Genomic DNA, 12,451 nt, shown 5'->3' on the forward strand with positions numbered 1-12,451 from the left:
TGAAATTTTAATTTTTTTTATTTGGTATCAATATTGCAATGGATCACACAAATCATCTCTTGAAGGGCAAGTATCATTTCACAAAATTCCTCTATGTTAAAAAAAATAATTGTTAACCCTTTCACTCCCAAAATCTCATCAATTACTTTCCTTACTATCTGCCATACAATTCTTATGATATTAGTTTGGAGAATTTGGTATTGGATCTACCAAAAATCTCCTAATCGACATTCTTCTTTACTCTCATCACTTGTCTGCTTTATATTGAATTGACACTGTAAGGAGAAATTCCCTCCTGGTCACTCATGGGAGTTAAAGGGTTAATACTACTTATTCTTTTTTCTTTTTTCTATCTCCTTTTTCCCCTGCAGACCTTACTGTAATCAGGCTAATGACCAACAGGATTGCATTCACCACATATGTTGAAATACACACAACACATGTGTCATGTAAGATGTAGAAGAGAATGTAGCCTAGATATATCGATCCTGCACAAGACATTAGTGAAAATAGGAACATCAGCCAGGCTGCAAACTTGTTGGAGGACAGACCTGAGGCAAAAATTCAAAAAATATACCCTCTCAGTACTAGGACTAATCAAGGTAAATTTTCTCCTGGTAATGTTGAAAAAAGTGATGTAAATATGGACAATTATCAATTTCAGAGAATGAACTTCATGTACTACTGCGTATTACACTAGTACCAAAATTATAAATGTTATGAAAATCACCGCTCCGAAACTATTTTTTTTAGCAGCACTTCAGAGAACTTATCAAAGAAGCTTACTTCATCTCTCTCAACTGCAGATTAAAGATTAAATATGTTTCTTTTTATAAAGTAATCCACCAAAGGAGGTTAATTGACATCTTCCTTGTCAGATATAATTTCTTCTTCTTCTACATATTGGTAGATTGGTATAGCAATTATAGTCTTTAAATCTATCAACCCACTTTAATTTTCTACTGGCCCAATTTTTGAGCACAGATTTATAATCAGTCTATATTTTTTTTAGAGAGTACACTGATGGAAAAAAGTGTTGAAATTAATTGGCAGTAATATTGAATTTACCCTTTTCACCATTAGATTGTTATGCATATCCTCTACACATTTCCTGATTTATTTAACAATCAAGAGCTTCTTTAGTTGTAATCATTTCCAGTATTTTTGATGTTAATGTTTGACTCAGGGGTGATATTGTGAGAAGAAGTTAGATGTTAGTCACCCTTAGGACTTAAAGGGTTAAGTAATGACTATCCTTACCAAGGAGAAACATCAAAAGGTAGAAAATAATCCCAAAAATACTGTTAGGAACATTGAGAGGTGAATCTTTCCCCATGAGTGGCTCCACTAAGCCAAAACCAGTTCCATACCTGGAGGAAAGAATTTACATCCAAAAGAAGATTCCATAATGAATAATACTACACAATGTTCTAGCAATATAGTCATGCACATTGTACTTGTCAAATACGAGTTTCATACAGAAAAAAAAAATTGTCAAAAATTGACACAAGAAAAGTCACATACTTTGACGAAAATACTTTTGAGCAGCTCATGTGTTCATTGATGTCACAGAGAGCTTTGTATTCTTTATTGTGTTCCTTTGATATCTCCACATGGAGAGCATAAACTGACAAAGCTATACCAGCAACACAGGCCAGGAAACGAATTACCCCGAGACAGCTTACCATGGCCAATAAAAATCGACTAGATTGTTCTCCTGAGAATAAAAAGGAAGAAAAAAAGAAATTTAGACGTACACCTTGAATTTTCTTTAACGTTTTGGCCTGGAATCGTATCTAAGGAAAATCTTACTGCTGAAGGGATATGGTTTTTGAAAACATTATTTAACAGCTCCTCCCACAATCCTTGATCTGATGAACTTTGATGTTCGAACCCTAAAAAATTTTCTATTTTCCCCTTTCATTTCAATAAATAACACAACAAAATTAAGAATATTTCATCTCTTTACAAGAAACATATTTTACATGAAGGTGTTAATTAAGATTCCCTTAACAAACACCTGAACAAAGTTGAATGTACACTTATTTTAAGCTTACGTTACGAATAATGTTGACTGAATATTCGATTTGTGGTTCTCTAAATGAAATCACGGCTAGAATGGTGAGCTCCAGTTACTTACCAGTAATAAGACAACAAATTAAACCTCAAATCCAGCTCCACGCAAACAAAACAATTGAAAGCCTGATCACGAAGTGAACAGTGCTCGGCCTTTGGTCGCTTGGTGAAAGAAAGTTGCAATTGCGTGGTCACTGATGGTTGCCTGGTCACCAAGTTCTAAGTGAAAAATAGCAACAGTAGTACGGAAAAGCTACAGGTGTGGAAAGTTCGGCGCGGATTTTGAGTTGCGATCCTCAGCAGTACTATCCTAAAAATAACTATAAAAATTTTTTGTTTCTCTTGATCTAAAATGTCTGGAAATGAAGATCAGAACTCAAAGTCGGCCGTTAGCCGTCCACGAAAAGTATTGAGGAAACGACAAAGTCGTGATGATATTTTTTCCTACAGAGGGAAAATAGCATTGTCTTTTAAAGCAAAACAAATGAAATTGCCAGACTCCGACAGCTCCGAGTCGGATGATGACGAAGCTTTTCAGAGAGTGCACTCAGCACAATACGCCGAAAACGAGTCTTTTGAAGTAAAGGACAGTGACAGCGACGAAGATAACTGGTAAGTTGTAAATGATTGTAATAGTGAAGGTCGAAGGGGAGGGGGGTACTTCCTCTAATGTTCTGTGCGAGAGATGGCCTGTCCAAAAGGGCCCATTTTTACGCTAAGCATATCCAAGGTCATATGAAAGGCATATTTGCGATTCTTATTGTAAACAGAAAATCTTAATCCAATTTGAGACAATTGAGATTGAAGCACAAGGAAAGAAGGACAACCGTTAGCCTGGAACCTATAAGGGGTATCTTACAATACTTAAGAAACAGATTCAGACGACATCAGTCAGAAAGAGAGTCTTGAATTTATGTCACAGACATGATTTAGTAAGTTGACTCCGGAGAACTTTGTGCTATTGTTTAGGGCTACAAAGGACAAGTCTGTTGAAGAAATAAACAGCTCAGAAAATGATGTCAAGGAAACACATCTTACAAGGTCACCAACACCACCCCCTGCATGGTCTCCAGAACTTTGTGAGGCTACAAAAATGAGGATAAACTTGCGTCAAAATAAGAAGCTTAGGTAAGCAAGAAAGTTTCATGGGTTGATTAAATTTTTCAGAGAATTTATAAAGATCTTTGTAAGTTAAAAGAACACAGCTTCTGGTAGGTAATATCTTTTTGAGTAATTCTTTATACATAAATAGTAGAGAAAATTTTCTGACTCTGTATTTGTTTTTTTCCTTTTCTAAAATTATTTTTTCAGGGAACTAGACCATGTTTTAGACTCACTCAAAAGATCAACCAATACTAGCTGGGCCTCACCCGACAGTCACCTGTCAAGCAGTGTGATTTGTGAAAATGACAGTGATGCTTTTCCCAGTCCATCAGAACGGGATATTGTTGTTAAAGTTAGAACAAGATCAGGAATAAAAAGATTCACTATGAAGGCTGTAAGTGGTGTTATTTACTTTGCTCCAACAAGGCTCCCCAAGTTTCTAAAGAAACTGTGATGCTGCATTTTTGGGGAAGTTCAAGATAATAAGATAAAGGGAGTCTTATGCTGATCTTTAAAGTGTTAGCCCTTAGTCAGAGTGGGTCAATGAATTTGGGGTTGTATGTGATTTATATACAAAAAGATGGAGCTGTAGTACTGGTAGGAACATGGTAACATGAAAAACACAAAAAGAAACTATTTGAATGAAAGTCATGTAAACCACACAAAACCAACAAATCCTTGATTCCCTCTGAGTAGGACTAACAATCAAAACATCAGCTTTAGAAACTCTTTACAATGGCCAGTTCACATTATCAAGTCAGTTGATAAAACTAAATCATCTTTTAACCACACAACCAAATGCTTTATTGTCAATTTTAAAGTCAGTGTTCAGAGCTTTTAAGTTGAACATTTTCCAAAACTATGGCTAATGTAGTATTCAAAATGATTTAATAGAATTTCATTGATATTAATGTAGAAATGTCTTTTGATCATGAATTATAATTTTTACAGGCAGAACCATTTGGTAAGATCATATCTCAGCTTGCTCAACTGGAAGGTGCAACAGAAGATAAAATCATGCTAAGTCTGGCAGATATCAACATCTTAGGCTATGATACACCCATTTCCATTCACCTCAGTGTAGCAGACATCATTGGTAGGTTTATGCCAACACCTTTTGCAATGCACTGTGTCCATTCAGTTACCTGTTGAACATGTCAGATGAAGAGGCCTGCCATGAATAGCTGATGTGGAGGGTTGGTTCTCAAGGCACATTTGGCAGAACCCTTCCCCCCTTCCCTCCCTCCCCTTCTTCCCCCCTCTTCCCCACCCCCCCCCCCACCCCAATTTGGCAAGAAAAAGTGACAATTTACAGCATAAAAACCTGAATTTTTCCTATTGCCAGCAACTAAAACACTAGTATAGGAACTCCTCATGGAAAAGCCAGCCAACACCCCTACACATTTTACTATTACCAGTGACTTAAAAGAGATTTACAGCTTTGTGTGAAAATCAGTTTTTCTCTCTCTAGAATGTGTAGTTGTTGATAAACCAATATTGACAGACAGTGAGGAAGAAGATAAAAATTCAATTGAGATAAAAGTTCAAGGAATAGAACCTGATTCAAAGAAAGCTTTCCAAATATTAAAGGTGTGTACAGAGGAAGCATTCAGTGTAGGAGCTTTGCACTGTTGTTTTAAAAGCCCAGAAGCTCATATGTTTTTTAACTCTCTGTAATCTTAGTTTGCAGGTGACAAAATCAAAACCATTATTTCTTAACCCTTTTACACCTCAACATCAGTCTGCATATTCTCCCTACTGTTCTCCATACTTTTCCTAAAATACTGACAAGGAGAAATTGTGTAACAATCAAGAGCTTTTTTAATTGTCCATCATTTCCTTTATTCTCATGACCTTCATGTGTTATTCAGTGGTGATATTGTAAAGAAAAATTTGATGTTAGGCAGTTTGACGGTCTTAGGGCTAACTGGGCGTGGTAACAACCTATAACTGACCTTTGTGTTGGACGCTTTTATTCGTATCTCAGACTGACCCGCTAGAGAAGCTGATGACAGCGTACTGTGAATACAGAAAACTTCCACGTTCAAGAATTAAGTTCCTCTTCGATGGAGAGGATCTGAAAGGAGGTGAAACACCGGAACAATTGGACATGGAACACGAGGATGTCATTGATGTCCGAGTCAAGTAGCTTTAAAGCAACTTAACAAAAGTTGGCAGTTCATTAACGCCATATCATTTGGTTGTTTTTCCAGTTGGTTTGGACCACCACGTTCTTGTATTTTCATGTATTTCTTTGTTTGTATAGTTAAGAAGAATTCTTTGATGCGGCGCTGAGACAACAGTCTGATGTGAAGTGCTTACTTTCAAGGAGGTCAATCGCAATTCTGCCGATGTTTTCATTACGTCTCGTTCAGCAAACCAAACCTTACTCAAGTAATTGTGTTAAACCACACCCATTAAAGCAGGGTAATGTTTGAAAGTGGGGTGGGCTACTTTTGTAATGCAGTAGCATCTCTCCATGGAACTCTGAACCTGTTCAAGGCGAATACACTTTGTTTCCCTCTTCTTGAAGGTGTGAATTAATCCTCAAACCTACGTAACGGCACAACTTTTTATGGACTGGATTCTCTGCTGGCAGAGATCTTGATGAACGCGTGCGAAGAAGACAGGGATTTTAAGTTCCTCAGCAAGCATTTTTTTGGGGGAAGTCGCGCACTCGAAAAGATTGCTTGATTACCTGAAAAACCCCTGGGTTCATGTCATTTATGGTGCACCTTTTGGGTAAAACTAGAATTTTCTTCAAGCTGAGTAAGATCTATAATTCTCAATCTCCAGTAAAGGCGGATGAAGTTAAACAGTCTCACACTCTTAACACACCATTGTTTGTTGTTACTCCATTAGTTCTGTCAAACGAGCAGATCTCGGTCTTTGAAAGTATACTTCGCAACCATTCTTTGAGATGTTGCACAACGTGCTCTTTTGCACTATTTTGTCCCTCCACACCTCCCTACTTCAATATTAATGTTGAGATGTCATCGACCAATCAAGTATGAGACAAGAGACCTATAAAAAACCGAAAAACCAGCTGGAAATGTTTAATGAAACCAAAAAACGCTGTCGAAAATAAGGATCTTGATGAAAGTGAAACAATTTGGCTTTGGAACAAGGATATCAGACATTAAAAACCGAAAAACGGCTTTTTCACTCAGACAAACCGAAAGCCGAAAACAAGATGAAGTGAGCTGTTAATACGACTGAAACATTAACAGTTTCACAGATACTCTAGTTAATGATTCTAATGATGATAGATGTTCCATCTGTCTGAAGAAGCGCCGAAGCATGTCTGTAGAACTGTCACGCAACCGCCGAAGCGTGCAACCTTGTCCGCATGACTCGTTGAACCTTAATTATCTCTATTTGAAGGTATTTTTGAAAGAAATTAAAGTAAAAGAGTAGTTTTCGATCATTTCTTGGGACATTTTTTAATGATCAGATCGACCAAATAGTTAACAAGAAGAAATATAAACAAGAGTGTCGAGGGCTTTAAATTTTGCAGGTAATTTATGGTATCTGCAAACCTGTTGGCAGGTTGATTAGCGTGCAAGGTCAACCAGTTAATTAATATGATTTCCGCTAACAGTTTTCTAAGCGGTGAAAAATGCTTTGGTTTACCCTCTCTGGGTTATTTTTCATGATTCAAGGAATCTGTTGCGATCCTCAAACCCTTCTTCTGATCTCACTGGACGGATTCCGCTGGGATTTTGCAAGCAAGGCGAAAACTCCTAACCTGGATATGCTGGTAAAAACAGGCGTCACAGTGCCCTATGTTAGATCTGTTTTTCCGACAGTCACTTATGCAGGGCATCATAGCATAGTAACCGGCTTATACCCAGAAAGTCACGGAATAGTCAGCAATACCATGTACGATCCAGTTCTTAAGGAGTGGTTTGGGGCATCTCAGACAGATCCACGATGGTGGAATGCAGCAGAGCCCATTTGGGTAACGAACCAGAGACACAAAGGAAGAAGTGGATTGCTTTACTGGTTAGGGGAACGCGTCAAAATAAAGGGAATGTATCCTAAATACAAAATTGATTCTGCCTCACCACATATTGACTTCACGAACAGCACAGGGAAGGTAATGAGCTTTGAAAAACGCGTGGAGAAACTAATTAGCTGGTTGACTGGTCCAAAACCGCCGAATTTTGTGGCTGCTTACTTTGAAGAACCAGACAAAACTTGTCATCACAAAGGGTGGCCAGATCTACCTCTTACTATACAGCGAGTGGATAAAACCATCGGCTTGGTCGTGCAAGGTTTAAAAAAACATCATCTGTTCGATAAAGTTAACATCATAGTCACAGCGGATCATGGCATGGCTAACACGTCATGCGACAAAGTGATTGATCTCGACAAGTACGTCAACCCAGACAACTTTGAGTTTTGGGATTCCTGGTTTAATATGATGCTTGCGCCGAAAGCTGACAAGACAGAGGAAGTGTACGAGCGGCTAAAAAATGTCCCACATTTGCACGTTTATCACAAGAAAGACGTTCCCATGGATTTACACTGCAGAAATAATCAACGCATTTCACCGCTTGTGCTCATTCCATCAGAGGGCTGGCTTGTGAGTTCCAAAAAGGGCAGGCTTATAAAAATCTCAAAGGACATGCACTGGGTAGAACTTAACCACGGTATTAGTTGCAAATGCAAGTCAATGTCTACTGCTTTTATTGCGCACGGGCCCGCATTCAAAGTCAATTTCACAGGCAAACCGTTTGAATCGGTCAGCCTGTACCCACTAATGTGCAAGATCTTAGGAATTCCTCCACAGCAGAATAATGGTAGTTTAGATGAGACTAGAGATTTATTAAGGCCCAAAGTGTTGTCAAATAATAACGTAAAAATGTGAGGGTTTCTCCAATCATTTGGCAGTCCATATTTAAAGCTGTGCAAACCTACCCCGGAGGTGGGGCTGGCGTATTTATTTGTAGGCACTAAAAAAAGAGGCAGTGAAAATAGGGAGGGGTTGAACGCCCTTGAGTTGCTCACAGTCGGGGTTAAACATCAGAGATGCAGCGGAGCGACAACTTAAGAAAGTTTGGGAAAGCGCTAATTGATCATTTTTCCTTTCCTCTCCTTCTCATTGTTTTTCGATCGAGAGCCCGACACACTAATGCTACGACAGAAGAAATTCTTCATAATGTGGCCCTGCGTCAAGCAATACCGTCTCCGTTCATCGGAAAGCCCACATAATTAAAAGCTTTCACATACACTTGTCAAGGATAGGGGGATTACTAGCAACTTGAAGCTCCAAAATGGGAGAGGGAGAGGGAGGGGGAGGGGGTACCTATTATAGCGTTATGACTCGACTCGGCTCCAATCTCCTATGACAAGAATTAGATTTAACTGTTAGATGAGGTCATAGCATAGCGCTCCAATAGTAGATGGATGCAAAGAGCAACAAACAAAACAACCACAAGATCAAAATTAATGCAGCTTTAATATGAGGTACTCTTCCATGTTATTCCTATTTGTAGTATAGCGGTGCTTAGATCACCGAACCGAGGTAACTAACTCTTTAGAAAGCAACAAATTCTGCAGTGAATAAGACAAACCAGCCTTGTAATATTAAGCTCTTTAACCCAACAGAAGGCCTTTTTAATTTTGCATAAAAACGAGTGTGTGTGCAGTTTAACGTAGGTTAACCTTACTTCAAACATTTTTCAAGCCACCAACTTGTTTTGGACAACAACTTAAACCAGACCCTGGAAAAAGTTTCCAGTGTCAGCTAATACTAAAATGAAAGTGTCAGCTAATACTAAGATGAAAGTTACGGACGGAGCGACTGTTTCAACGACCTCTGAATATAATGAAAAATCCTCTAAACTACAACGCAAAGCAATTATGAATAAGGAGACAGAGAATAAAACAAAACAAACATTACCAAAAATAATATAAAAGTAGTTCTTTCAAACCCAATGTTTGCAACAAGTTCTCTAAGATGACCTGAGATGTTGTCCCTCACAACATGAGAGCTTTCCGAATCTCTCTCTCCCTCTCTCTTTCTGCCGCAGAGGCTTTTTCGAAGATGTCCGCTGAACACGATAAGTGCAGGCTGGCACGTTCCAATTGCACTTACACTTATCAAACTTCCGTGGATGTATCTCTAAAAGCTTCTATCTTCAAGAACGTTACATTTAAAGTTGTCAAAAGAAAAAACCCTCGTGGTTGAATAACGTTCACTAGTAATGAAATCTATAGTCGCAACAAATTGAAAATCCATTTATAAGAAATATAATAAGAAAAAGGTGTCAAAATCTTAAAATAACACTTGTGGACAACAGGGAATAAAATTTAATGCGTGCAGAAATTCCGAACAATTCATGGTAAACTGAACTAAATCGTGGCATCGCCATTTCAACATGAACGTTGCGTCTTATAACAGTATTTTTTTTTCTTTTTTTCGTTTATGGAAAATTAATTAAATAAAATCAGATGTCATGGTTGTTGCTGGCGACTTTTTAGTTATTTGGTGGCAGTCTCGTTCCCAGGCAGTCTCTTCCTCTTATTTCCTTAGATACACGTGACCAGGCCGAAACTCCCATTCCCTGAAACACGCGCCCTAAGGGTAACGCGGAAGAGTGAGTCTAGGTACGAGCTTGACTGGGCGGTTTGGTTGTCTTAGCGTTCGCATATAAATGAATCAAATAACAATTCGTTATACCAAACTCCACTAAAATATGTTTTGGTAATTTTAAGTTCATAATATTTGTCTTTTACTTTGTGGTGTTAAATGGAGATATTGTATTTGCCTCTCTCTTTTCTTAAATTCTATAACCTATAATATGTACAACGTTATTGAAAGTTGACCTCTATGAGTGATTGAACATGTGCGACGAATTATATTAAAAACCTCTTTGACTCAGACCATGTAATTAAATTATTTCCAATTAAAAATTATGCATTCAGGACCCCGTACAAAAAGTCCGAAAGAACAAAAATTCAATGTAAGCTTAACAATTCTGTATCTGACTCTTTTTATGTGGTTTGTTCACACATGCGTGGGATTCGATTATTTGAAATATTTCCTAACATCTTTCTCTCTCTCTTTTTAAATTGGAACAATTATTTTTCTGTCGGTCCACACAAAAATGTATGTCCTCTTTTTCCTTAGGAAATTAATTATAGTTTTGTTTCGCGGATGAGAATTTTCATAATTTTCCGAGCGTTAAAGACATTAAGGTGGCTCTTTACAGTTTATGACGAACCGCCGTTGCTAGGAAACACAACTGATGAGAATCTGACCGGAAAAAAATAACTGTACGTTATAACAATATATTTTTTTCGCTAAGTACAAATTATTTGAAAAAATAAGGCAAATATAAAAGCAATTTCAATAAGTCTAAAATTTCTTTAAAAGTCATTCGAGGTTAAATTGAATGTGAATAAAAATTTTGATATTTTCCTTTAACGACCTCGTGTTCCCCGTTGCTTCCTGCAAGGGAAGTTGATGCACAGAACTGCAAAGAAAAAAGCTCTAACAAAAAAAAAATCAGCGGTACCAAGGATTATCTGATATTCACTGGAACATCAAAACACTAGAGACAAAAATATCAATTAAAAACATCTCTCGAGTGTGGCAAAAAAAAAGCAGTAGCCAAACATTCTAACCTAACCCTAATTTGCACTAACCATTTACAAATTGAAGCTACTTCAAAAGAAGAAAAAGGCTCAAAATTTTGGGATCAAGTAAAAGGAATTACGCCCATAATCACCAAACGAGAACAGTATTAGTATTCAAATAAATTCTCCCCACTAATTAAAGAAGACATGTATGCAAATAGGTCAGGAGAATTTCCGTACTGATAACACAGTAAAAGTATTAAACAAGGGGGTGCGTACGCTGTGGAAAACATCTTAAATTATAAATACCGACTTGGTGTGTTTTAAGCTTACTAACAAATGTAAAATAAGACACCACTTGTGTGTTTGGTGTAAGGCATACACATTTTACAAAACAACGCGTCGCATTTGCTACCTTAAAACCTGATAACAATTGTTGACGCACATGTCAAGGGAGAAGGTAAATTTATCTGAAAGCTGCCGCTTTTGAGATAAGGTGAACAAATTTTAACTACAAAAGTAGATCGTGCAGATGAATCGATACTCCAAATACTGAGTCAAAGTATGAAAAAATAACAACAACAACAAAAACACAACTTATTCTCTCGAAAAGGAAAACATTTCCTTGAACAGTTGTCAACAATGTGTCCACAGTTTTGGGTAGCAATTACGGTTGCAATAAAATTCAGTGGAAAAATGTAAATTAGATGGAAAAAAAAGTTACCATAAGTAATAGATAACTTGTTTTTTAACGATATCATTTGCTCAGGAGCCTGTGAAGTTTGACTTCTCTCCACGAGTTAAGATTTAATATATCTATGATGTAGGAAAATTTTGTATATGTAGACAAAAGGAATCTTAGTTTAGACTCACTGCGCATACGAGTTTTGAAAAAATTACTCTAATATTCATGTTGTAAATAATTATGTAATATATTTATATATTTTGGGCTGGCATTTCAACCGCTCAACCTTGGGTTATTAAACGCTGGTTTTTACCAAGGCTTTCATCACCTCAATGCATTCAATAAATTCTTAATGTAACGAGGGAAAATTGTTAAACCTATAACTACAAATTTGAACCATAAACTTAATGCATGAAAAGGTGCCTTTAACTAACATATTCGAACTTTTACAACTTCTAAGCATGCTCATCACCAACTGTTCTGGGAGAGCGAAAACAAAGCAGTCGGCGAACGACAATACAACATTTTTGTTGACTTATAACGACCTAATTTTTTTTTTTTAACTCTTCCCATTGATTAATAATTCATTTACCTGGGAGATTTCTCTTCATTCGAAGTTGAATCTGTGTTTTCATTTGAAGTCCTTCTAAGCATCGGAAATTACCGCTGTACGTTATCACAGCTGGTTGATGCTGTGTGCCAGTCTCCCTCCCTAAGGACTGGTACCCGATAAATGCTCTGGACTCAGCCCATTCCTCTCGGAGTCACCGTTTAATTCCTTGACACCATTCGTCACAATGCTGATGGGGCTTCCCGCCATACATCGAGGGTGCACTGGCGAACCGATAGGTCCCAAAGGATTGGCACCATTGCTGACGGCGACTGCAGCCGCAGCAACTGCAGGAGCAACGGTTGGAGCCGTTGGAGATATTGAGGAGCTTGGGGAGAAGGCCAATTTCAGGGTATAGGATCCGCCTCCTAAGAACAACAAAATAAAGA

At 37.7% G+C, this 12,451-nt stretch overlaps 3 protein-coding genes and 1 pseudogene across 6 annotated transcripts in view; 2 read left to right on the forward strand and 2 right to left on the reverse strand.

Moving 5' to 3' along the window:
• On the reverse strand, nt 1-2,295 carry LOC113676685 (vitamin K epoxide reductase complex subunit 1). The gene is made up of 4 exons (XM_027193372.2): nt 2,141-2,295; nt 1,525-1,717; nt 1,261-1,370; nt 1-551 (listed from the first exon to the last, which is right to left on the reverse strand). The coding sequence occupies exons 2-4, from the start codon at nt 1,686-1,688 to the stop codon at nt 331-333; spliced, it is 495 nt and encodes a 164-aa protein (XP_027049173.1). The 5' UTR covers nt 1,689-1,717; nt 2,141-2,295; the 3' UTR covers nt 1-330.
• LOC113676683 (NFATC2-interacting protein) lies at nt 2,290-6,607 on the forward strand. The gene is made up of 6 exons (XM_027193370.2): nt 2,290-2,688; nt 3,046-3,204; nt 3,388-3,574; nt 4,132-4,276; nt 4,652-4,770; nt 5,168-6,607. The coding sequence occupies exons 1-6, from the start codon at nt 2,429-2,431 to the stop codon at nt 5,327-5,329; spliced, it is 1,032 nt and encodes a 343-aa protein (XP_027049171.2). The 5' UTR covers nt 2,290-2,428; the 3' UTR covers nt 5,330-6,607.
• Nucleotides 6,446-9,104, forward strand: LOC113676682 (ectonucleotide pyrophosphatase/phosphodiesterase family member 5 pseudogene; annotated as a pseudogene). 2 transcript variants are annotated; one of them, XR_016181977.1, is made up of 2 exons: nt 6,446-6,564; nt 6,843-9,104. The product of XR_016181977.1 is annotated as an ectonucleotide pyrophosphatase/phosphodiesterase family member 5 pseudogene, transcript variant X2 (transcript). The 2 variants fall into 2 exon arrangements; XR_016181976.1 differs by lacking the exon at nt 6,446-6,564 and having other exon boundaries at nt 6,668-9,104.
• Nucleotides 8,626-12,451, reverse strand: part of LOC113676681 (heterogeneous nuclear ribonucleoprotein L-like) — a 26,281-nt gene continuing 22,455 nt past the window's right edge. For both annotated transcript variants that reach the window (XM_089190578.1, XM_089190577.1), the window contains exon 22: nt 8,626-12,430. In XM_089190578.1, coding sequence (XP_089046704.1) covers nt 12,165-12,430 — 266 coding nt within the window. In that variant the 3' untranslated portion in view covers nt 8,626-12,164. The remainder of the gene's footprint in view (nt 12,431-12,451) is intronic.

The sequence above is a fragment of the Pocillopora damicornis genome, chromosome 12 (genome assembly GCF_964200805.1).
Source record: "Pocillopora damicornis chromosome 12, jaPocDami1.2, whole genome shotgun sequence".
Classification (NCBI taxonomy): Eukaryota; Metazoa; Cnidaria; class Anthozoa; order Scleractinia; family Pocilloporidae; genus Pocillopora; species Pocillopora damicornis.